The sequence below is a fragment of the Podarcis bocagei genome (assembly GCF_964188305.1).
Source record: "Podarcis bocagei genome assembly, chromosome: 9".
NCBI classification, from domain to species: domain Eukaryota; kingdom Metazoa; phylum Chordata; class Lepidosauria; order Squamata; family Lacertidae; genus Podarcis; species Podarcis bocagei.
Window position 1 is genome coordinate 59693185 of NC_138134.1, and position 24214 is coordinate 59717398.

Below are 24214 nucleotides of genomic sequence, written 5' to 3' on the forward strand. Positions count from 1 at the left end.
CTTAATGAAGCACAGTGGACCAACACCAGCTGATGACATGGCTCCCCAAATCTCTTTTCTGATGAGAGCAGCTTTTGCATCTCACTTGGAAATGAAGGACCCAGAGTCTGGAGGAAGAATGGGGAGGCACACAATGCCAGATGCTTGAAGTCCAGTGTGAAGTTTCCGCAGTCTGTGTTGATTTGGGGAGCCATGTCATCAGCTGGTGTTGGTTCACTGTGCTTCATTGAGTCCAGGATCAATGCCGCCCACAGCAGCCTTTTCCTCACTTGTGTATCCCAGCATTCAGAGGCCTTTTGCCTCAGAAGCTAGAGACAGTACATAGTCATCATGTCTAATAGCCAATGACAGCCTTATCCCGCATGAATTTGTCTAATCCCCTTTTAAAGTCATCCAAGTTGGTAGCCATCACTACATCTGTAGCAGCAAATTCCAATTATCTATGCACCGTGTGAAGAAAAACCTCCTTTTGCCTCTCCAGTGTTCAGCTTCTTTGGATGGCCTCAAGTTTCTAATACTATGAGGAAGGAATAACTTAATCTCTGTCCATTTTCTTCACCCCGTGAGTAATTTTATACACCTCCCCCCATTGCTAAACTTTTCCCCTGAATGAAGCAAGGCCACCATAGAAAGGGAGGCGGGGACATTTCAACTGACTTTCACAGACCTTGTAAGATGCATGAAGTGCTATCTTAAATTGGGAAGAGTGACGAGATAGGAAAGGTTATCCTTGCTTAGGCAGCTGGAACAGGAAACTTTTGTAGCACTTTCTGTTGAGGGGAGCCAATGGCCAGCCTAGGTGAGTCAATTCACTTCTCCAATTGGGATCCTTTCTAAGAAGATGCTCTACATGTCATTTGCCGTATCTGCCTCATTTGATGTATTTATGTAGCTTCCTTTGGAGGGCAGGGGTACACATTTCATCAGGACAATAGTGTATGGGACAGGGTCAGTCCCATTCTACATATTTGACATTCCTAATCCTGATTGGGTCCTTCCTTGGCTGCTCTTCCCATTCCCCCCCAACCCCCCCCCCCAAGAGATATGTGAAATCCAATCACACATTTCTTGTATCATCCAGTTTGGCTCTAAAGGTAAAGGTAAAGGGATCCCTGACCATTAGGTCCAGTTGTGACCAACTCTGGGGTTGCGGCGCTCATCTCGCTTTATTGGCTGAGGGAGCCGGCGTACAGCTGGTCATATGGCCAGCATGACTAAGCCACTTCTGGCGAACCAGAGCAGCGCACGGAAACGCCGTTTACCTTCCTGCCAGAGTGGTACCTATTTATCTACTTGCACTTTGACGTGCTTTCGAACTGCTAGGTTGGCAGGGCCCTGTATGGTGTTAAAAAGTTATATGCAAACCAGTCCAAAGTTCCGTTTCCTCAGACTGTGGCTACTGTACTTGCTGTTGGCAGGCCTCTGTGTCTGTGTGACTGTATACAATGTGGGCAGGAAATTACAGTGAAAAGCTCATGTGTAGAGAGTAAAAAGTGACACAAATAGGACCAGCAAGCTGAACATTCCTGGGAGATCAAGATTTCAGAAGCAATTGTACCGGTGTCACACATAGCAAGAGCACTGGCAACTCTGAGTTTGCTGGCTTGCAGGAGGACGTCTGATGCTGTGCATACAGAAACACAGAGAGGACACAATCGGGAGGACTTGGAAAGGGTCCATAATTTACAGTTTTAAGTGCCGCCTGCCATTTCTGTTATCCTGCTTACTGCTAATCTCAACTAGGCATGTAGGAATAGACCACCATCCACTATACATTTCAGAAAGTGGTTTGTCTGCCTGTCCACCTGTTCTCTGTGGCTTTGGCCACCTCTCCAGATATCACTGCCAAACTTGGCACAAGGATCCTAAAGTTGGGGCAGCAGTCTTTGGTGACATTTGTGTGCCAGACACCTTTTTGAATCAAGATGGTGGACCAAAATAGGGCTTTGGCATGACTTCGCACCTTAATTGGCATACATTCAACTGCCTCTTGAGATATCATCACCAAACTCTGTTCAAGGCTTCCTGAGGTGGGGACACTGGTCCTCATCAACATTTGGATGCTGGGTGCCATTTTGAGTCAATATGGCAGACTAAAGCATGACTTTGGCATGACTTGGTTCAATTTTGGGTCCAAATTCACAAATTCCACTATCCATTTAGAAATCAATATTTTATTTTATTTTTGGTTTCTACAAATTCCAAGTATTGTATTTGGACTTCCACTCAGCAAACTTTCTGCTTTGATATCACATTCCAACACCAGGGTTTGCAGCTTTCTGACATCTAGTTATGAGTTTTTGTAACTACCAATGCTTAGCACCTGTACAGGGGTTTGTATGCTATACCACGGTTGTAGCAAACCATGGAAGGGAAGAGGAATTTCCATGGGAGTTGGAGTAGGTGCTCACAAGCCCATAGCATTCTCCCAATTCTTAAAAGAACAGGATATTGCATGTGCACAGGAACAAAGGGATCATTTAATAAATTGTGCCTTTGTGAGTATAGAAGTTTATTTACGATTTCTGTTTAGGGAATGCGACTTTAAATCACAAGAATGGACCGGGATAGTGGTATTTCTGATCTTGCAACGCAGCCTTGTGATTTCATTTTGCAAAGGTCATCTTTGCACCATGGTGCCGGATATGCTTAAGATGTCCCTGTGGACCATTGGCCAGATCCAGCAGGCTTAATCTTACACCCTTAAGATTTAACTGTGCACCAATTTAAGATACAACTCCAGATTTTAATTATGTTTACAGACTGGAGGTGTGCACTGTAGATCAGTGTCTAAATCTGCTGGCTCCTGTCTCTTCTAACTGGCTGTTGCAACTTTGCTGATATGCACTACATTTGAAAGTTGTGAATATTTTAGTGTTCTGAAAAATGATATATATAGGCTACAGAAATGTGTGCGTTCATGTCATCTAAAAGTGAAAATGTGCCTTCTGGGATGCAGGAAATACATATTTAAAAGATGAAATCTGGAGGATTGCTTGGCAGAATGCGCCATCGCCTTGTCATACCACACGGAAGCAGGTGGCTCATTTGACTTCATTATTATCGTAGCATAAGCTGCTTATGCACATAAAGGAAAATGAGTGTACCTATTTGCTTCCGTTAAGTATTGATTTTATTGTTCTGTTCTCTGTAATTAATTGCCATAAAAATAGCACAATTGTTTTGCCCTGTTAGAGACCTTCAAGGCATCTGTAAGATTTTTGTACACATGTGACTGTGATGTTCTAGGAATATCTGTACACCAGACTCAAACTTTATCGGGTCGCAATCCTGTACTGCCTTAAAATGGATTCAATGGAATATTTGCCAGAACATATGCCACATGTGCATATATATGCATATACCGAATCTTTCCGTTTATAAGACACCCCCTATTTTTGGGGACTCTGATTTAAGAAAATGGGGGGAGATCTATCCGTGCATAAGATGCCCCCAAATTTTGGACATTATTTTTTTGGGGGGAAACCTAGTCTTATACATGGAAAAATACGGTATTCTGGACATGTCCCAAAATTAGAAAATTTAGTTACTTCTGAGTCAACTTGTTCTCGGAATTTTTTGGGGGAAAGCATGACAGTTTAAAGCAGTATCACAATACTTTAAATGTATGGTGTGAATGTTGCCTTGAACTCCTAAAGAGGGGCTTCTCTGGGGTCCAATTTTGTCTGTATCTCAGAAGGAAAGTGGTTACTTTCCTTCTGAGCCACTGCATTGCTGCCAGGGGAGACACATGGTTCAGGTGTGCTGCAGGCTCTGCGATAAGTGCCACCCCCTGGGTGAGTGGCGCCCAGTGCGTCCCCCCGCCCCTCCCTAGTTACGCTGCTGATCTGAGCCTAGATGTAGAGTGCAGAGCATTCACATTTACTCTGCAACAAGGATTGGGAACCAGTGGCTCTCCAAGGTTTCTTGAAATTCAAACCCCATCAGTCCCAGCCGGCATATCCAGCAGCCAAGGATTCTGGAAGTTGCAGTCCAACATCTGGAAGGTTGCAGATTTCCCATGTAGGACTTTAGTGGGAATAATATTGAGTCCCGTCGTTAACAGGCAGTTTCCGGAGGGGTAACCATGTTTGCATGTTGCAGCAAAGACTAACAAATTTATTATGGCATAAGCTTTGTTGAACTATGAAAGCTTATGCCATAATAAATTTGTGGGTTTTGAAGGTGCCGCAAGACTTGATGCAGTTGGCGGGCAGCAGCCTTAGTGCCTTTGTTGATCCGTATTGGATCTCTTAAGTCGGATCTAGTGAGCACATGCAAACTGTAACACATCTATCATGCTGTTCATTTTCCAGCATTCTGCAGAGGTCTTCATGGGCAATTTCAACTGTCTGTTCGTGAAAAACACCACCAATCTGTTTTATAACACACACAAAAAAGTTTGATATTTGTCCATTCCCTCTCTTGATGAGAAAAGAGAAAACCCTTATGTTCAGGAGGGAGATGTTTTTTAAACCAAAGGATTAAGAATCGTTCTTCGTGTACACCTTTTAAACCAAAGGATTAAGAATCGTTCTTCGTGTACACGTTACAATACATGGAGGGAGGGAATGCTTGCAAAAATGATGACTGACCATTCCAAGACGCTGCTTAGTAGCCAATTAGCCACACTCCACATGTCTCTTTTGGGATCATGGTCCAAGTCTGCCTCCAGGTTTTTTGTGGCCCTTGAGCACCATGGTTCTGGCTCCTTGCTACTGTCTCTTGAACCCAGAGGGAGAAGGCTCAGCAATTATTATTATTATTTTAAAGATGTATTTTATTAAGGTGATTTAATGTAAAAGAAAGTGATACAGGAAAAAAGAGAAAAGTGTGTGAAAGAAAAACAACAAAGATACATATAAAAGCGAAAATATGCAAAAAGAAAGAGAGCAATATATGTTATTCCCATACATTATTATATAAATTGGTATACAGTGGTACCTCAGATTAAGTACTTAATTCGTTCCGGAGGTCCGTACTTAACCCGAAACTGTTCTTAACCTGAAGCACCACTTTAGCTAATGGGGCCTCCTGCTACCGCCGCGACGCAGGAGCACAATTTCTGTTCTCATCCTGAAGCAAAGTTCTTAACCTGAAGCACTATTTCTGGGTTAGCGGAGTCTGTAACCTGAAGTGTATGTAACCTGAAGCGTATGTAACCTGAGGTACCACTGTAGTGTTATCGTCCTAGTGCTTATGCAATTATGGCAGTCACTGCTGCTTGTCCTCTTTGTCTTTGCCATTGACAGGGGAGCAGACTGCTTCTCTCTCTGTGCCCATTGAGGGGCAACTACTGCTCCTGCTCCTTGTTATTGCTGTGCCCAACCCCAGGGAGAAAGGGGCCCATAGCAGCAGCACTGAGCCACCTTCTCTGCTGACCGAGCCTTCTGTGCCTGTTGGAGCATGTGTGTGAGGCTAAACAAAATGGCGGCCTCCAACTGTAATTTCATTATCTACTAGCAGAAATTCAAGCCTGTAACACCCTTGCACTGCTTCCTATGAACTCATTGACAAAGTTGTGTATATCGAGCAACAACATACAGGCTATTAGTAGATTATATAAACCACAAGTAATATTTAATAGTTCTTTCAAAATCCAGTTTTCTGCAAAACCTTTACTGAACCAACATGAGCCTCGGCGTCTCTGTGGCTTTCTGCCGCAGACCTGGCTCTTCAAGCCCTGTTATTTCCCTTTGGTACTGACCCCATTGAAAATTACATTCTAAGACCTCATAGCAGGCAGGAACTGTGTCACTTCTGTGTACGCTGTGCTGAATAAAATGCTAAATAGTACTGATAGTTCCAGCAGCGGATCAAAGAAAACAAAGCGGCGGCTTCTCGTTAGAACAGGTTGTTCCGGTGCAAACCAGCAATTTGCAAAATAGTGGTGTTTTCCTTTGTAAGCTTCAGGAAGTTTAGTATTCTGTCTGATGCAAAAGGTGAGACCGGCTGGATAGCGACAGGAAACCGTATGGGGGTCAGTAAATAAAGTGATCATGCCACTGATACGAATGAACGGATTTATTACGGTCACAGACCTTAGATACAGAAAATATTGCTGGGCCTGAATAAACAAGTACCATTCGTTGAGAAAGGCTACGCGATAAGATTGCAGTCGGATAGTAGCTAGGAAAATTGCAAGTGAATAGTTCATGGACTGTAGCACACTTTTTATTAAATGTCACAAGGCAATTGCTAAATGTAGATGCCATGAAACTCTTTTCTCCTGATCATGTTACAATTCTTGGAAAAATTTGCTAGAGAGTAATTGGGGAGGATTTACTTCTAAGAAAGCATATAAGAATGCAGGTCTTGAAAACAGTCCAGGATTATTTTACATGATAGGACTGCAGCATGAAGGGGAGGTATGCAAACATGGCAGGTGTTTCGCCAAGTGAGCAATTCATGTGATTCACTATATGGGTCACTGGGCACCTTTCCTTTTGAATAGGAAGGGTAAGGACCACGGTTCAGGGGCAGAGTATCTGCCTTGCTTGCAGAAGTTCCCAGGTTCAATTCCTGGAGAGCCACAGCCTGTTAGTGTAGGCCAGTGTTTCCCAAACTTGGGTCTCCAGCTGTTTTTGGACTACAACTCCCATCCTAGCTAGCAGGACCAGTGGTCAGGGATGATGGGAACTGTGGTCCAAAAAAGAGTTGGCGACCCAATTTTGGGAAACACTAGAATACCTCGGTAGATAGACCAATGGTCTTACTCAGTATCGTAGTTCATTAGGATCCTATATTTACCATGGGGAGCTGGAAAGTGTTGAACCCAAGAGGAAAATTGCTGCTTACCAAAGAAATTTATTTGAAGGGTGTGATATTCCCGTAACAAAAGCATGCACAATCATTTGATGTCTTTGTTTTTATTTTCATCAAGTATTCCATGTATATTGTAATTTTATGTTGCGAACCACTCTGAGATCTACCGGTATAGCTAGGGTGGTATACAAATAAATAAATGAAAAAAATCGTTTATAAATTTGGCCCCGCTTGTAATCTCCCTTTGGACGATTGCCAAATGACATGGAACTGTTATTACCGATGGCGATTAGGAAGGCTTTTGCTGGATTTTTACCAGAATTTACCCCGATCTTGTTACTGCTGACGTTCATTTAGTCGAAGCCTCTTTTTGCGTGGGGCGGGGGCCGCTGCGACGCCGGAAGCGGCCCACGTTGGAACCCCGAACAAACCCGCACCTGTGCATTTGATGCAAATCTGCACGCCTCTTTTTCTAGGCGGTGCGTTGGTTGGTGCCCACCCCGCGGTGGGCCAGAGGTTGCGGCGGCGGCGAAGGTTTGCTGAGGCTGCTCATTAAAGCGCGCCTCTTTAAAAGAGAGCAAGAGCGAGCCAGGCCAAGCCTCCTCTCCGCACCCCAATCCTGACGCCCGGCCTTGGGCAGCTCCCCGGGGTAGACAGGCAGAGAGTGGCTTTGCTGCTGCGAAGCGCTCCTCGGCAAGCGGCCCGCTGTCTCCGGATAGGAGCGCGCGCGCCTCTCTCTCCGTCTCGGCCTGCGAGCGCGCGGCGCCTCCCTTCTTTGCGGAGGGGGCGGCCCTCGCGGCGGGAGGAGGCTGCGCGCTGCTGCCGGAGCGAGGCGGGGGTGGGCCGAGGGAGGAGGAGGAGGAGCGGCAGCGGGGGAGCGAGCGAGCGAGCAAGGCGATCTGGTCGCGCGGCTCCTGCAGCGACCTGCCTGCGCCGGCGGCGGCGGTTGCAGCGGCAGCAGCGGCATCCCCCTCCGGGCAGCGCCGGCAACGTCTGCTCCGCGCTCGACGGCGGCGGCGGCGGCGACGGCGGCTCGGCCTCCCGCTCCTCGATGTGCCTAAGCAGGAGGTGGCGGAGGAGGCAGCAGCGGCGGCGGGGCTTGCACTCGCCCCACGGGGACTCGCCGCTTGCGCGCTCCGGGCAACCCTGAGCCCAAGCCTGCTGCCTCTCTCTTGCCTGCCGCTCCGGCTCCTGCATCTTTTATCTGCGGCGGCGGCGGCTCGCGCTTCCCTGCCCTCGCCCCCTTCTCCCCACCCCCTTTCCAATTTCCCCTCAACATCCCCCCATACCTTTTCTTCTTCTCTCTCTCTCCCGCCCTCCTCTCTGTATCCCCAAACCGGGCTGCAAGCGCGAAGTGTCTTCATGAACCCCAAGGATGTCCGGGAAGCATTATAAGGGCCCTGAAGTCAGTTGTTGCATCAAATATTTCATATTCGGCTTCAATGTCATTTTCTGGGTAAGTGGAGTGGTTCGTTTTATGGGCCAAAGCTGTGGGGGGCTCGTGTGCATTTTCTAGCTGGGCGAGGATTTACCCTCCCCACCCCTTTCCAGAGAAATTGGAGGTGTGTGTGTGAGAAAGAGAGAGTGAAATAAGCCCAGCAGAAAATAAACACAAGGCACTTCAGCGTGAATGGGGTTTTTCATGAAGTAAATAACCTAGCAGGATACGTGTGTGTGTGTGTCTTCGTGTTGATGTTTTTTAGTGGGGTGATCTTTACAGGGAAACATTTTGGGTAGTATTTGACTTTTTCTGGCCATAGTCTTTCATGTTCCGTGGATAATAAAGGAACGGCTTGGTTTTTCCACCATCCCCACAGCAGATCCCCTTGCAAGGTGTGATTCTGTTTCTCCGCCGCCGCCACCCCCCACCTCCCTTTGCCCCTATTGTGGTTTAAAAGGGACTGATAAGACTTCCATGGACTAGAGAAGGCATAATGCCGTGTTCCAAGTGTTCCTGGAAGGCTAAAGAGCTGTGTTGTTGGGAGAGGGTTACACAACGACTGTAGGTAAGAAATGGGTCCGTTGTGGTGGGCTCCTGTTAATGCAGCAGAAACAAGAGTGTACAATACTTTGCCGCTGCAAAATAGATCCCCATTTTAATTAAAAGAAAAAAAGAATATACATTGGGATTAGGATAAGCATTTGCTCGAAATTCTGCATGCATACAGATCACCTATTGAGTCACCCCCCCAACCTTTTTAATTGTTTTGCTGCCCCTGCTTTGGTGGGATTGGAATTGTATGTTGGAATATTACATCACTATGCTCTTTCCACTGCTTCCTCCCAATTTGCTGTAGCTTTGAATGCTCTTCTTCTTTGATAAAAAGCATTTTGCTTCTCTGTGTATGTATGTGTTTAAACACACACACACCACAATGCCATATGAGGTTTTACATTTTTGAATTATTGTTACATAATGTGAACCTTTGGGGATGTAGCAGGCTGTGTTCGTATGGATATTTCAGAAATGGGGATATTGACTGGGATAATGGATTCTGGAAACAATTGAATAAATAGCATTTGGTGTTCATTGCAGCGAAGTTGGGTCAATAGGAGAGCTCTCATGAACTAACCCTACTTGTGAGCAGGACATTACATAAAGGAAATTGATTCCCTGTTAATGGAGAGGGTGTGTGCGCATACACACAACACAGAGTGCAAGAGGAGCTCTGGATTTCAAGTTGAGAGACTGCAAAAGTAGGCTTGGCTGTAAGTCTGTGGCTAGTTTATATGGAAATACATTAAAAGCAATTCTGATCTGTTATTCCATATGGAAAGGAAGGAAGTGTCACCCATCCTCCTCCTGCTTTCCTTGTTGCCAGGATAGAGCTTTGATTATTTCTGGCACTTGGGTTCAAAAGTTAATGGAGATGCGGCCAAAGGCCTGGAACCGAAACCAGGTGTTAATGTTGCTGTTGAACCTGCCAGTGGAGGAGGCTGCTTTGTACATATGGCGAATGGGCCCTGGTCCATGAACGCTTTCCCTGTGATAAATATGTGAACCTTCAGTATCACAAGACTCTTGGTTGTATCTTGCTGCTAAGAAAGGCCCGTGTAAGGACATAGTTGTAGTGTTGCATTCTTACTAGCAAACTAGAAAATCCAGACTTGGATAAAGTGCTATGCAGGGGCTGTGCAGCCTAAAGAGAGCTTTTAGTTGCCTAGAACAACAATAGCTATGCTGTTGACATTAAATTAAAGTAGTGCTGCAATTTTGGCACTAGAAGTAAGAGGAAGATATCTGAAGATGTTCTGATGTTCTAGATTGAAAACTGATTTTTAAAAGCTGATGCATATGACTCTCTCTACTCAAGGTTTCCTTTTCTGTTTTTTCACCTCTTGCTAGAGAAGGCAGGTAAAAATCTTCTGCCTCACCTTTTAGATACCCCCCCCCCTTCTTGTTCTGCCATGGAGTGCCAAAGCTCTATTGTTCCCTGCTTCTTCCTAATGTCATATTTGAATCCCATCTGTGCTGCTACAAATCTGGTGCAGTGTTTTTTTTGCAGTGACTGTTCAGCTGTCCATAGTATTGGTTCTCGAAATGGGGAGGGGGAGGGGTGGACACTGTGATGAATTCAGATGTTCCCCAGCTGACATAGAAGGCACAGTAGAATGAATCATGCAGCCTTCTTGGAGAGAGCATATTACAGGTTCTAGACTGTATGCTTATGAGAGTTAGGATCAGTACTGAAATGCACAATTTGGCATGCTGACAAAAAAAAGAAGTTCCTCTCTAATTCATTGTTATGACCCTGTACTATAACTTTGGTGGTTCCCTGGCTCTAGTCTTATAAATGCTTGTATTCCAAGGAGAGTTGTGCAAAAGATGCTTTGGAGAAGATGCTTCTGATGCTTGAATCACCTGTCCAGTTATCACAGGTAGCGGAGTTGTTGAATTTCAACCTTTCTCCTATTAAGAGGTTGGAGATGTGTTAATGGGTGTTGGAATGACTTACTGTGACACACTGAATGGTTTTCTAAATGTAGCAGGAATGAATGGAGTGGTGGTGTAATTATTTGCAGACTTCGAACAGGAGTTTTGAAATCCTCATGAATCCAGTTTTCAGTACCATTAGCCTGACTTTAAATTACTTCTCCATTTTAGCTTTAGGCCTTGAGTACTAGGATGTTTTCAGACTAAATGCATTCTGTAGGGGGCTGGTTGTTGGATAAAGAGACTTTCTATCTCCCAGACTCTTATACTTGACGAATATGTTGAATGAACATGGGCTGAAGGTGTCATACATCATACAGTAGTGAGTGCCTGATCTGCTATGAGGTTACTTTGAGCACGTATCTTCAACCTTTTCAGACTCAGGACCCGCTTTTAACCCAAATATGCACCTGGGGACCCATTTCTTAATCATTTACCATATATATGCATGGTGGTAATGCTCATGTTGTGACCCACCTTGGTTCAGGCTGTGATCCATTAGTGGGTCCCAACCCACCAGGTTAAAGATTAGTGACTTAGAGGCCAGAGTGTCACTTTGGTTTAGCTGCCATCATGACGACACAGAAGCAGGACAGCTTCAGGCTAGGTAGGTTTATTTTAGAACTGAAGTTGCTGAACACCTTTAGTAAGCATTGCCTACACACTGTGGTCTTCTTAATTGCACTGTGTTTCTGCAAATTGGCTGATTAGTTTGGGCGCCTTTTGACGAAGAGCCAATTGGCTTCCAAGTGGATCTTGTTGCTTAGTTTGGGGAGGTGGCCACAGGCGAGGATGAAGATAAGGTTGAAAAAATGTTTGAAGTGTGAAGTACCTTCCAAAATGCTAGGCTTACATCTGCTTCCAATTCATGTTCAATGAATGTTCACTGTGAACATTTTAATAGAATGACCAGACCTTAGGCTGAAGACTGCTTCATACTTTACATTAAAGCTTGTTTTATGAGTATTTTCTTGTTCAACACTAGCATGTGAGTGAGCTGGTCACTCATGGATCCAACTCGCTGAGGTGTGAGTTGGCTCCTTGCATATTGCATTGTGTCCACGAAAATGGCATGGCATATCTTTACATGCATGCATATGCTTGTATCCGTAGCAGCATGAGCCAAATTTGAACAAGTACATAATTTAACTCAAAACTATGTTTTTGTGGCATGTACATTTTAGTTTAAAGCCAGTGTGAGCAAGTTCTCCTGAAGTTTTTGGAGATCTGATTCATGGACCACATTAATCTGTTGATATGATTATTCTCTGTTGTGTGGAAGGTATTTATGAATTTGGAGTGTGGTTGTGCACTTCCTGGACCTTGGTTCAGAAATGACTGTCTGGCAAGCTGGTCCTGAGCAGGCCATGCCACTAATTTTGCATAGAGGAGCAATAATTGGATTCACACAGGGCACAGCTCTACTTGGGAGACATCAGAAGTGAATGAAGATTAACATGTAACTGTAAACCCGCTGCCTTGTACGGTACCCAGTGTCATTTAAAAACCAGATTCCTGCACACTCAGAAATGTGTGGGTAATTCAGCTGTGGGTGAAAATTACAGGGAGAGACTTAAAGGTGATGTTAGTGGTATGTGTGAAAACTGAGCCTGCATTGTTTAGATGATTGCATTTATAATGTATACAGTAGTTTTGATTTAAAAGAGATTATGTGGGATGGGTCTAGGCTTGTGTTCAGCGAAGGTCTGCTTGTGCTGGAGGAAAGGGCGAAAGGTGATTTTTTTTTTACTGATAGCTTCTTTACTTCTTCTTTGCCTCTTAATGTAGAGAGGGTCTTCTTGGTAGCTGCACTTAGTTGTGGAACTCCCTTACACAAAAGGCGTGGCTGTGCCTCTCTCTGCTTTCAAATCACCAACAGGCAAATGCTTTTTTTGTTTAAACAGGTATTTGGCCACTAGCTGGCTGTTGCAGCAAGGTCTTTTGAGCATGGGTGTTGCCTTTTTGTGTGCTTAAGTGTTTCAGTGCTGTTTTTTTAATAGGCTTTCTTAGTTCGTTGTTTTGTCAAAGCTATATTTATTGTGTGTTTTTAGTTTAATCTGTTTGAATTTATGATGTGTGTCGCCTTGGGCCAGGCACTGGGAGAAAGGCGTGATAACAATATCTATGGTTTTTGTTTGTTATTGTGTTTGTATTTTTATATTGTAAACCACCCTCTGATCTCCGGAGGAGAGGCAGTATAGAACAGTAATAAATAATAACAATATGAATTAACATTTAAAAATACATTTATTTATTTTTTACACTTCCTTTCTTCCATCATGGAACCCAAAACCCATGTGGTTTCCTAGAGTTCTCCGATCCAGACACCAACCAGACCTGGTGTGCTTTCAGACCATACCTTCTATAGACGGTTCTGGAGAACTGGGGGACCCTCGGGAAGGACATGAGAGTGGGGAAGGAGCCAGGAAGGGGGAATCTTCCCTTCTTCCAGTGAACTTCTGTTGCAACTTCGTTCCTTCCATGTATGGAAGTAGCCCTTCCATGCACGGAGGGCCAAGTTTATATCCAAGTAATAGACTTTGTGGTGTCCTTTCAGACATCTTCCTCTTTTCATCTTGTAAGGTTCAGTGCCTCTTCTGTGATGGTGCCTGCCTTTTCGTTTCTTCAGGAAAGTTCACAATGTGAGTTTATTTAGATCAGGTAGTCCTATGTGGATCACTATGTGTGAACTTGTGACGGAAGATTCCCCCCCCCCATTGTTATATTTGAAAATTACAGTTAATAACATTAAACTGTACAATTATTTGACTAAATTCTTTAAGTGGGCAACATCTCTGTGAAAACATTCTTTGCCTCTGACCTCACTGACAAAGACAAAGGTGGTGTGAATTGTGAAGCGCTAATACTGAGGTAAAAGATTTCACTTTATATCACACGGTGCCTTTAAGAGCTATGTCCCTCGAACACTTAAAACAAGAACTTAAAATCAGGGTACAGTAATTTTGTATTTGGGAACCTTTGGCCCCCAACGAGTTCAGATCTTGCTGAACTACAACTCCCACAATCCCTGGCGGTCGGCCATGCTTGCTGGGGCTGGTAGTTGAGGAGTACCTGCAGGGCCACACCTGGTTGAGATGTTTTAATTTAGCATTTTGTCTTAGGCTGCCAATCCTTCCTGCTTCATGTGTTCCGAAATGTCCTTGTTTTGTAGCTGACTTGTGCTATACTCCCACAAGTTTATCTTGGCTACTGTGTCATCTAGGATTTTACCTCACAAACCAGGAACCTGTTTGGTCTCAGGATCTGGTCCAATGTATTCTAGGAAGAAGATTCAGTAGTACATGAGTTCATAACATTTGCTGTGGGGTTTTTTTTTGGCAGAGCACGTGCTGGGCTTATTTTTGTGGTATTAGCCATATGGGAGGTTTTAAATTGTCTCCTGACTTGGAGATTGGCAGAAAGCAAGCTAAATCTGGTTATATAAGTGTTCTCTGGGGAAAAGCAGAGTGAAAGGCATGCTGTCCTCTGTTGGGCAACAGCTAACTTGACTGAAAATCATTAATAGCATCTTTTGAAAGGGGCGAATACTTTTCCATGGCAATGAGTTGCAGAGGCTTCGGGAAATAAAAATGGCCGCTCTTCTAAATTACCCTGGGATTTATTTCATCTTCTCATGGTGCAAGAACTTTGTTATTTCTTTATATATATTGGAATTATAACTCTATGCCTTGTGGAAGGCCCAAACTCCATCATCTTGTTGCTGACCTAAAGGGCAAATTGGCTGTGGCAGCTGCGCCATTCTGTAGGCTGATGCCCATGCTAACTTTCAGCCCTTTGGTTTCGACATCAAGTGGCAACTGATGTATTTATCTCTAGGTAGTAAAGTACAAGCTGGATTCAGATAGTGACTGGAGGCAATTCATTAGCGCTAAATGGGAATCTATGGTAACAGCAGCTTGCTTGGCAGCCACCCCAGCGTGATGCTTGTGTACCCTGGATTAAGAGCAGGGGAAGAGTCATACCTGGTATCCAGAGACTTTCATACGCATGCCCAAATGGGCCTGCCAGTTCCTTTTCCCATTGCAGATCCTTCTGCGTAGGATGATACCACCTTGGAGAGGGTCTTGACATTCAGGAGCAATTTTTAAAGCAACATAGGAAGCTGTGGTCTGAAGGGGAGAGCCCATGGAAAATGTTGGGAACAGTCTCCCATAAATTTATCTTGCCCAAGCCTCATTGAAACTCGCAGGGAGATGTGGATGCACAAGGTGTGTCTTTGCTGCGGGGTCATGTCCACACAATACCTTTGAAGCGCATCCCCCCTGTATCTGGTTAAGGTGCTGGGAGTGGTAGCTCAGCGAGGGGCAAACTATGTTTCCCAGGATTCTTTTTGGGGAAGCAGTGTGCTTTAAATATCTGGTGAGGATGTGAGCTGGCTATTCCTTGTGTGGCCCTTTTGGTTCGTTGCCTGAGGTTTTAGAGATGCTCAGTTTGGGAGACTGTCTTCAGGAACTCTCGCCCAGTAATTTGTAGGGAAAATGCAGGAAAGCCGCAAGTGAATAGTCTCCGTGTGTAGTCATCTCATATAGAGATCTACATGCAGGTTTTGCTTGCTTTCCTACAAATAATTGATCTCCATACAGGAGAAAAACATCTGAAGCATCCTTAGGTCATACGTTCAGTACAGGCATAGCATAAGTTCACTTCAAAACAGGTTTTTCAATTGGAACCAGATTTGAAAAGCTGCGCTATTCACAGGTGTAAATTCTGTTCTCCCATCCCCCCTCCTCTTTATGGCTTTCACATTGCATTAATGTATGTGGTGAAGATGAGAATCCTCGTTAATGTTAATTATAGTTTTTGAAACTAGGGTTTGAAATGGGCTTGCAAATTCCAGTTATATTTAAGGATGGCTAATGGAATACAGCTTCTGAATATTGTTTGCAGGCTAGACCTTAATCTTGTCTAGGTAGCACAGTAGTTAAGGAAGGGTTTTTCATCTGTAACCAGTGAAAGGATGCATAATCAAATTATGTAAAAGCCAATTATTTGTCACTTTAGGCCTCATCCTTCAAATAGATTTCTACTGTCAATTCTTAACACCTGTCTATATAATCCAGTTGTTTTCAAATGGGATTTCCCTGAAAGTTTGCATAAACATACATGAACCAAGATTTTACGTGCAGGTCCTTGATGAAAAAAGCTACCTAAATTGTAGCTAGGCACTGGGCCAATAAAGGTCTTTTTAGAAACCTGAAAAGAGCAGCTGGTGTGGAAATAAAATAGTGATATTCGCTGCTCTTATTTGAATGCTTTGCACTACCCTGGCTTTTCCTGCTTTCACAGTCTTCCTTTTAATTCCTCCCACCCCAGTCTAGCTTTGCTTTTGGTTTTCCAAGTAAAACATGTGCAGATTCTTTGAGTTGGGTGGGCCTGGACAAACGATTCGCTTCATTTATTAAATTTCTATCCTGCCCTTCATAGGATGGCAAACAACAAGGCAGCAGGTTTGTTTGTTTTTTATTTTTAAAAACCAAGTAAATGAGTGTCCAAGACCATTGAAAAACAGACTTGCAATTAATATTTTTATTTATTAAGATTTATATACCACTTGATTGTAAAAACAACAACCTCAGAGCTGTTTCAGTATTTTTCAGCCCTCAAATGTGTGGTTTAAGCAAGGGTTTTTTTTAAAAAAGTTTCTCCTGAACATTGACAATGAAGGAGGGAGATGCAATTTGCCAGAGCGGACATTCCACAGAAACGGAGCCACCACAAAGAAGGCCCTGCCAAGCATGATTACTGACTGGACGGCACTAGCAAAAGGGCTTTAGAGTCTGGGTGGGGAACCTCAGACCCAGGGGCCAAAGACATCCTTTCCCGCCTTTCTGCCTGGCCCTTGGAACTGTCCCCAGGCTACACCCCTTGCTGGCCGTATTTCACACCCCAAGTGCTTCTTCCTATCTGGAATGTGTTCCTTGCATTCTGACAAGGGCCCCTTGCTTGACTGGATGGTGGGTAAAGGTGTGTTGGTGTGTGTAGAAACTAGCTTAGTGTACAAAGGTAAAATTGACACCAGCTACTTTGCCCCCCTTTTTGCCTCTGGCACCCCCCTGCCACTGACCTGCGACCCTCAGAAGGCAACCCTACATTAGCCCTGTATTTCCCTTTGTTCCCTGCTCCACTTCTCCAGCTGCTACCTGCTGTCTTTCCTAAGCCAGAAGGAAAACTGAGCTAGACAACATAAGTGTTGTCATTTCTGCCTTGGAAGCTACAGGTTGCAGGGATCTTTTTTCCCATGTTGCCAGTCTTGGCTTTAAGTCGCTGTGGTGGGCTTCTTGAATAGCTCAGTGGTATGAGCAGGTAGGCAAAGTTACCTGCTCCCAAGGTCCAGTTGTCACTTTCCAGTAGAGTTGCAAACTCTACTTTTACCTGACAACCTCCTTGTGCAAGCACAGGATAAGGATATGGTGGTATTAATCTCCTATGGATTCTCTACATCAGGAGCTGCAAACTATGGCTCACCAAGCCACATGTTGCCCTGACCATAGGTTTGGGTCACGCTTCCAAGAAAGCTTAGTATGTGAAATGACTGGAAACAAAGATTGTTGGCGCAGATTTATTTTTCAATGTAAAGCTTAAGAAAGAAGATCTGGCAGACTTCTCCCTCTCTTCCGCTCCAAATAATATTAGCTCTCAAGTAAGCGGTGTGCAGATCTGAAAGTGTGCTCTGTGCTTGGCTCCTGCGGCTTTTGCATGGCACAAAGGGAGTTTTCCAGCCTTCGTAACGTTTGGGGCCTCATTTGCGCAGCCTCTATTTACAAGTGGCTCCCATTGACTTTAATGGGAGCTGGCTTGGTTGCGGCAGCTGCGTATTCAGAGCCTTTTGGTTTTCATCCAGTGCGGGGGAAAAGATGTGAAAAGACTTCAAAAAGAGCCATGGCCATTATTTGCAATCTGCTTAAATAGCCGAAGAGCAAATGTGCAGGAGCAAAGCAGGTTGGGTGTAGCTGGGATGCAACCTCTGATAACAGGTTTGTGGAGGGGAGCGTATTGTTCCTGTCTTTTGCAAACACACCAGATGGATGTGCCTTTATTTGCTCACTTGTTAGAGAGGGTGATGATTGCTCATCTTCATGGCCTGATGCTTCTGATGTTGGGGGAAGCCTAAGAGACTAAAGTGGCAGTGGAGGAAAACAAATTAAACATGCACAATCCTATGGGTTGGTGGTAGGGGACCATTACCAACTCAGCTAGGAACTTACAGGTAGTCTTGATAAGACATCTTTAAGCCTCAGTTCTCTTTCCACAAAACAACAACTTGCTTTACAGGGTGGAAAGCAAGAAAGAACAAGGCCAGGATTGTGAAATGACTTGTATGCCAAGTAATCTATACATGATACTAATGGAATGCAGCAGTAAATAATGGCTCTTTTGTCTTGATGTGGCTATCAGTTGAGGAGAATGTCAGCATTTTAATCGGCCCTTGCTAGCGTTCTAGTGCTTCTGTGTCCTGTCTCTGTCAGCCACTCATACAAACCCAAGTCAGTAGCATAATGCCTTCTCTGACACTGGTCTTAAGTAATCGCTAGGAGGATTTTCTTGGACCAAATCTCTAGGAGATTTGTTGTATTCTCATTAGCAGACTCCTTTTTGCAACTGGGTCTTGCAGTTTCGTTTGATTTCTTCTAAATATTTATACTCGCACCTTTTGTAGGACTCTGTCCTCACGTGGCTGTTTCCAGAAGTAAGGTAACCACAATTACAGTAGAAATAGAAAAAAAGAAATTAAAGCTAAGCACCGGGTTATAAACAGAGTGTAAGGCCCTCCTTGAACAGATTAAACCAGAGATCTTTACATGGCTGTGGGTGGGGGGAGAGGAATGTTCACTTTTAATATAGGTCTTGGGAACTGGCAGGCTATAAAGGTGGCTAGCAGCTCATCTGGCTGTGCAGTAGCCTTCTGGTTCAGCAATTGCATGGAGCAGTGGTGGCGAACCTCCAGTCCATGGGCTAAATTTTATAGAATTGTAGAGTTGCAAGGGACCCAAGGGTCATCTAGTCCAACCCCCTGGAATTCAAGAATCTCAGCTAGAGCATCCATGACAGGTGGCCTTCCAGCCTCTGCTTAAAAAAACTCCAAGAAAGGAGAAAAAACATCCAAGGAAATTTGGTCCACCTGACTGCCTATTTTGTCCCGTGAGGCAGTTTTTGGCTGCTAAGGCCCACCTGCCACTTGTCTCTGACATCCTATAACATCAGGTGTGTGGGACAGGTAAAGCTTTGGATGAAAGGAACACAATCGGGAGCCTTAAAGCAGGGGGTCCAGAACTCTGATCCGTGGATCACCAGTGGTGCATGGGAGAAAATGTTTGGGGTGCATGCCCAATTGTTCCTTTGCAGCCATGACTTACATGCAGCACTGTTTCAAAGTGCTGCCGAATGCACACCTTTCAGATGGGGTGAGATCCACCTGATGCCAAACAGCAGGTGATGGACAGGTGGGCAGTCCTGCTCACCCCTCACATGAGGCCTGCAGAGAGTTGGGTGCTTTTCGATCTGGCTTTCCAGATGAAGTGGTTCCTCACCCCAGCATAAAACTGTAAGGTGTGGCCTGCTACCTCCGACTTTTTGGTTGTAGCCTTGCTATGGGGTCAGTTTGGTTGTGGGCAGTCTAGGCTGCCACACGTTCTAGGCATTTACAGGCTTTTATGAGAGGGCAAGTGTTCTGTGGTCTGGGCAGGTCCTAAATATGTTTAGTTTGCAATCCACATCCCGCTTGGACAGTCTAAGGTTACAGTCCATAACCGGTATTGATAAACTGAACATAATGGGTAATTTATATAAATAGATGTGGCAGAAAAGGCTTTGAGTAAGCAGTGAGGTTTCATTTTCTCTGATCTGAGCTCCATTTAAGGTTTTTAAAAGTTCATTGCCGCTATCTAGCAGAATCATAAGCTGTCAAAGTGGAAAGTGCTTTGCTGTATTTAGTAAAAACATATACATATACTGCCAAGACTATTCTTATCAGCCCTTAACAGGCACAGGAGTTACAGAATCATGGGCACAGACCTGAAGTCTGCCCTAAGACAGGCTCCTTGTATACCTTTTTCATGATGGTTCATTCCAATCCTAAACACATTGACCTTAGAGCAAGCCCTCGTTAACACAGTGAGATTTGCTTTTGCGTGAACATGCATAGGATTGTGCCTGCATGTGGTGGTCTTTTTATTTAGAATTCTTGACTCTTCTTTAAAGCATCTAAGATAATTGCTGGGAATATATTGTTGCCTGACCCCTAAGAGCAGGAGTGACATCTGGGGGCAGGGGCAAAGGTTCCCCACTGCTGCTTCAGAGGATGTGAGCAAGCAAACCGAAAACCAGCATGGTTTTGGCTTCTTTCTTCCCAAACGCCACCAGTTACTTAGTTGTGAAAGGTCACTGAAGTGCATGATATTTGAAAGCATATCTACATGATAGGAACATCTTATACCAAGTTGATCCACCTACCTCTGTATTGCTTACACGGACTGGCAGTGGCCATCTGGGATTTGGGACGGGTCTTTCACATACTTCCCTAAAGATGCCAGGGATGGAACTGTTGGGCTTCTGTAGGCAAGGCATGCACTATGCCACCACACTTCTTACCAATAGGCTTATTGATTTTGAAATGCTGGTTTGCATTTGGCCAAGTCATTCATGCTGCACAAATTCTTACTTGCGACAGTAATAGACCTTTGATAAGAGCTTTTCAGTAACAAGGCAGGAGTCATACTAAACGTTGACCCAGTTCTAGTTTAAGCCGGGCTACCCATCTTGTGAGTGGTGGTCTCTTGTGCAGAGATGCTCCTTCTTCTGACAAGTATAGTGAGTACGTTATCCAGTGTGATACAATTTCACCATTTGCTGTTTGAAATCTCACGCCAAAAGTGAACCTGCTGGTCCAGAAGTTGGGAGTGCTAGCATCAGGCAACTTGGGCCCAAACCTCATCTTGGCCAAGGACTTGTTGGTAGTGTGTTGGTTAATTTGCCTCTGTTTCCCCATCTGTAGCATGGAGATTAGTGAGTCAGCATTTGGAGATGTAAGGCTTGATGTACTGTGCAAATGCTGTTCTCTTAGCTTTTCCAGAATCAACTGTTGGAACTAGACTGGTTGAGACCTCCAGAAGTGAACTCTCTTGCTTCTCAACCAAGCGTGCCCATCTTTCCATACTTGTGGGAAGCCGTTAAGCTCATACAAATGACATACCTGTGGCTTTAGCTATGGTACCTTGCTACTAAGCTGGAATAGCTTTTGGTGGTTGCTTGAACTGGGTTTGTGCAGTGATCGCTGAATAGATTTCCTTCGGATTCCACCCAAAGACCACAATGACACCACAAATTGAGAATGCTGTCAAACTCATTCTCCTGGCTGTGTGAACAAGGCGGGGCAGCAAAGGAAGGGAAGTACATGGGTGTGAGTCTTACCAGCTTGTGCATGTCAGATAAAACCATGGGCTACTGCTTTGTATGTGGGCTGTGGTGCAGTTTCATAACTGTGGTTCAGTTAAGTGCAGGAGGTCAATTTCAGGTTCCTATTCAGTGCAGTCTGCCTCTGCACTTGGTAGCTTGCTGCAGAAGGCTGTTTTCAACTCTGAACAAAAGCAAATGCACTCTGGAAAAAGATGGAATAGATGTAAAGCACAGCACAGGGTCTCAACACAGATGATAGGAACATTGGAGCACAGGAAGCTGCCTATACAGAGTCAGACCATTGGTCCATCAAGCTCAGTATTGTCTTCACTGACTGGTGACATCTCTCCAGGGCTTCAGGCAGGAGTCTCTCCCAGCCAGCCCTACCTGGAGAGATACTGGTGATTGAACCTGGGACCTTCATGCAGAACAGATGTTCTACCCCTGATCTACAGCTCTTCCCCAAAGTCTGTCGCTGTAGCAGTAGGGTAAGAACAGCCAGCATGTCTTGCATTTGTACCTTCCCATATTTTGTAAGCATAGGGTTCCTTTTCTTGGTGAATCTGCCATGGTGCTGTCAGGCAAAGAATGTCCAAAGTGAGCAGTTAACTTTATTGTCAAAAGTACACTTACAGGTTAGAAAATGGCATGTCCATCTGTCTTACACAGGGGTCAGCAAACTTTTTCACCAGGGGGCCGCTCCACTGTCCCTCAGACCTTGTGGGGGGCCGGACTATATTGTGGGGGGGGGGGAATGAACAAATTCCTATGCCCCACAAATAACCCAGAGATGCATTTTAAATAAAAGCACACATTCTACTCATGTAAAAACACGTTGATTCCCAGACTGTCCACAGGCTGAATTTAGAAGGCGATTGGGCTGCATCCAGCCCCCGGGCCTTAGTTTGCCTACCCATGGTCTTACATCTCTCGGCTACCCCTAGGTGCCCATCTGATGAGGCAGTTGCCACAACTGTGCCCCTGACCTCAGTGTATCCCCCCCTCCCCCCAAGCTGCATGCAAGCAGGCAAAGGCTCCACCTGTGTGTAACCTTCTGCCCCTCTTTCAATCCTCTCATAGTCTTGGGAGACAGTGGAGCCGGAGAGATTAGAGGCAGGAGAATGATGTGTGGAAACCCTTTACACCAGCTTGACCTCTTCCTCCTCCTGTACCTGTTCCTCTCTCTCCAGTCCTGCAGCTTCTCCTGCCTCTTGACTCTTGTCTCCTGACTGTTTTAGACTCCCCCTGATCACGGATCCCTTCTTCCAAGTCGGTCTCCAACCCACCCACCCCAGCCGCCACTCCTCAGTGTACAGCCAGTCCCTGACACTATCCCACCCCCAGAACAAAGACGGCAGTATCAGTACGCCATTCTTAAAGAACCAGAAATACTTTTTACCATTTCCCCATTTTTCCACCTTCTCTCCCCCCTCCTCTTGTAGCAGGTGGTCCCTTGAGGTGGCTGCGACACAGATGCCAGATCATACACGAGAGAGCCCTAGGGCAATGGCGCTCTCAGTGTACAGCCATTCGAACAGAATATTTATTTTCTTTGTCACAACCCACAAACGGTAAACTGAATCCATTCCGAAGGCAAACGGCAACGAAAATGCTCTTACCAGTATCTAATTTAGGTCACGGAAGCCCTTGTTCATATATATTTAAGGTCATGTTTTCTTTGAAAGGACAGAAAGGACAGTGTGCACTGGATTCCAAGAGATATCATTCATAAATAACATTCCTTAAAATTTGCCTTCAGTGTTTCAATACATTAAGAACTTGTGCTGATAATGGCCGCACTGTACTTTTTGGGTAAGAAGCACGTTAATATTCTGTTTTCCACTGTTTGCGATTGTATCAAGTCTAACCCTCTCTGTCTTACTGTAAGTTGCGGACAGAGAGCTTTCCACAGCATCTTATTGCAACAGTTTGCAGAGAGGCAGCCATCTTGGGTCGCTCGCAAAGTAGAGTCTTGTGGCAATTCAAACATGAAGGCTGTGTACACAATCCTGTTCACTCTGCATCCAGTGCTCTCCCACCCTTGTTTTGGGAAGTGGTGCACACCCCACATGGGTCACAGTCAATATCTATCCTGTCATTGTGTTGTCCCCCAAACCAGCATCGATCCGAATTGAGAAAAAGAACAACCTAGCTGCATTTAATCTGTTGCTATGGACCAGTTCAACACTGCAATCCTAAACCCAACTACCTGGGATTAAGTCCCATTGAATTCAATCGGACATATAGATAGTCAGGATAGTGCTGTAATAAGACATTTGTTAAGGTATACGTTTTGTGTACTTCAGTCCAGTACATATAAGTCTTTATGGCTCCACAATACTGTCCCCCCCCCCCCGCCCTCCAGATTCTAATTTTATTTTTGTTTTTCTTCCAAGTGAGGGTCACTTTTTAAAAAAAAAAAACGGTCCTCCTCTCACTTACCATAGGATTTACTATCCCCACTTGTAGCTGGTACAAAACCTTGGTACTGAAATTCAGCAAAACGGACTGCAACCAACAAAGCGTCAAGGATAGCTAGATGTTGGGCTGGGTGGGAAACAATGTGGCTGCCTCTATCAAATAAGCTGAACACAAATTGAAATCTAAACAAAACAAATGCTACTTGAAAAGTTGAAACCACTTGATGTTTTTGTCCCATTGTTTGAAACTCCAATGAACTCTGTGCTTTAAATAGGTGCCCATTATTTTCAGGTTGAAAGAGATTGCTGGTCTTGTTTTTCTAAATTCCATGGAGCTATACACACATTTTAAAAAGCAGCAAAGCGACTAAACAAACAAAACCCCAATAGAGAAGTAATGCTCCCCCCCCCCCGCCCTGGGTAGGCTTCAAAATGCTGTTTAACTGTTTGTATCCCCACTACACCTCGTATCTTGTGTTTTGAATTTTAAAAAAGCAACAGCCCTTCTGAGTATTTCAAGTTGCTTGCATTTGTTTGGCCCTATTGCTCTGCTGCTTCTGCAATGGTTGGACTCTTGTCTTGTCCGTGGTATGCATACCAGGGCCTGGCTATGGAAGGTCCAAATGTTTGGAAGATGAAGGTTATAAAGCAAGGATATGCAGCCAGTTAGCACAGTGACACT

The 24214-nt window shown here is 44.7% G+C and overlaps 2 protein-coding genes across 4 annotated transcripts in view; one reads left to right on the plus strand and one right to left on the minus strand.

The window, feature by feature from the left end:
* Positions 1-6636: 6636 nt before the first annotated feature.
* On the minus strand, positions 6637-8129 carry LOC308594291 (uncharacterized protein; the record flags this gene model as incomplete). The annotated part of the gene is made up of 2 exons (XM_081207312.1): positions 6637-6681; positions 6717-8129. The coding sequence occupies one exon, from the start codon at positions 8127-8129 to the stop codon at positions 7119-7121; it is 1011 nt and encodes a 336-aa protein (XP_081063438.1). The 3' UTR covers positions 6637-6681; positions 6717-7118.
* TSPAN5 (tetraspanin 5) overlaps positions 7856-24214 on the plus strand; it is a 94874-nt gene continuing 78515 nt past the window's right edge. For 2 of the 3 annotated variants that reach the window (XR_014011386.1, XM_081207429.1), the window contains exon 1: positions 7856-8221. Coding sequence is in view for 2 of the 3 variants with exons in the window: in XM_081207429.1 (XP_081063555.1) it covers positions 8141-8221 (81 nt within the window). In the remaining variant the exon portion in view is untranslated. The remainder of the gene's footprint in view (positions 8222-24214) is intronic. The other variant, XM_081207428.1, reaches the window with a different exon arrangement.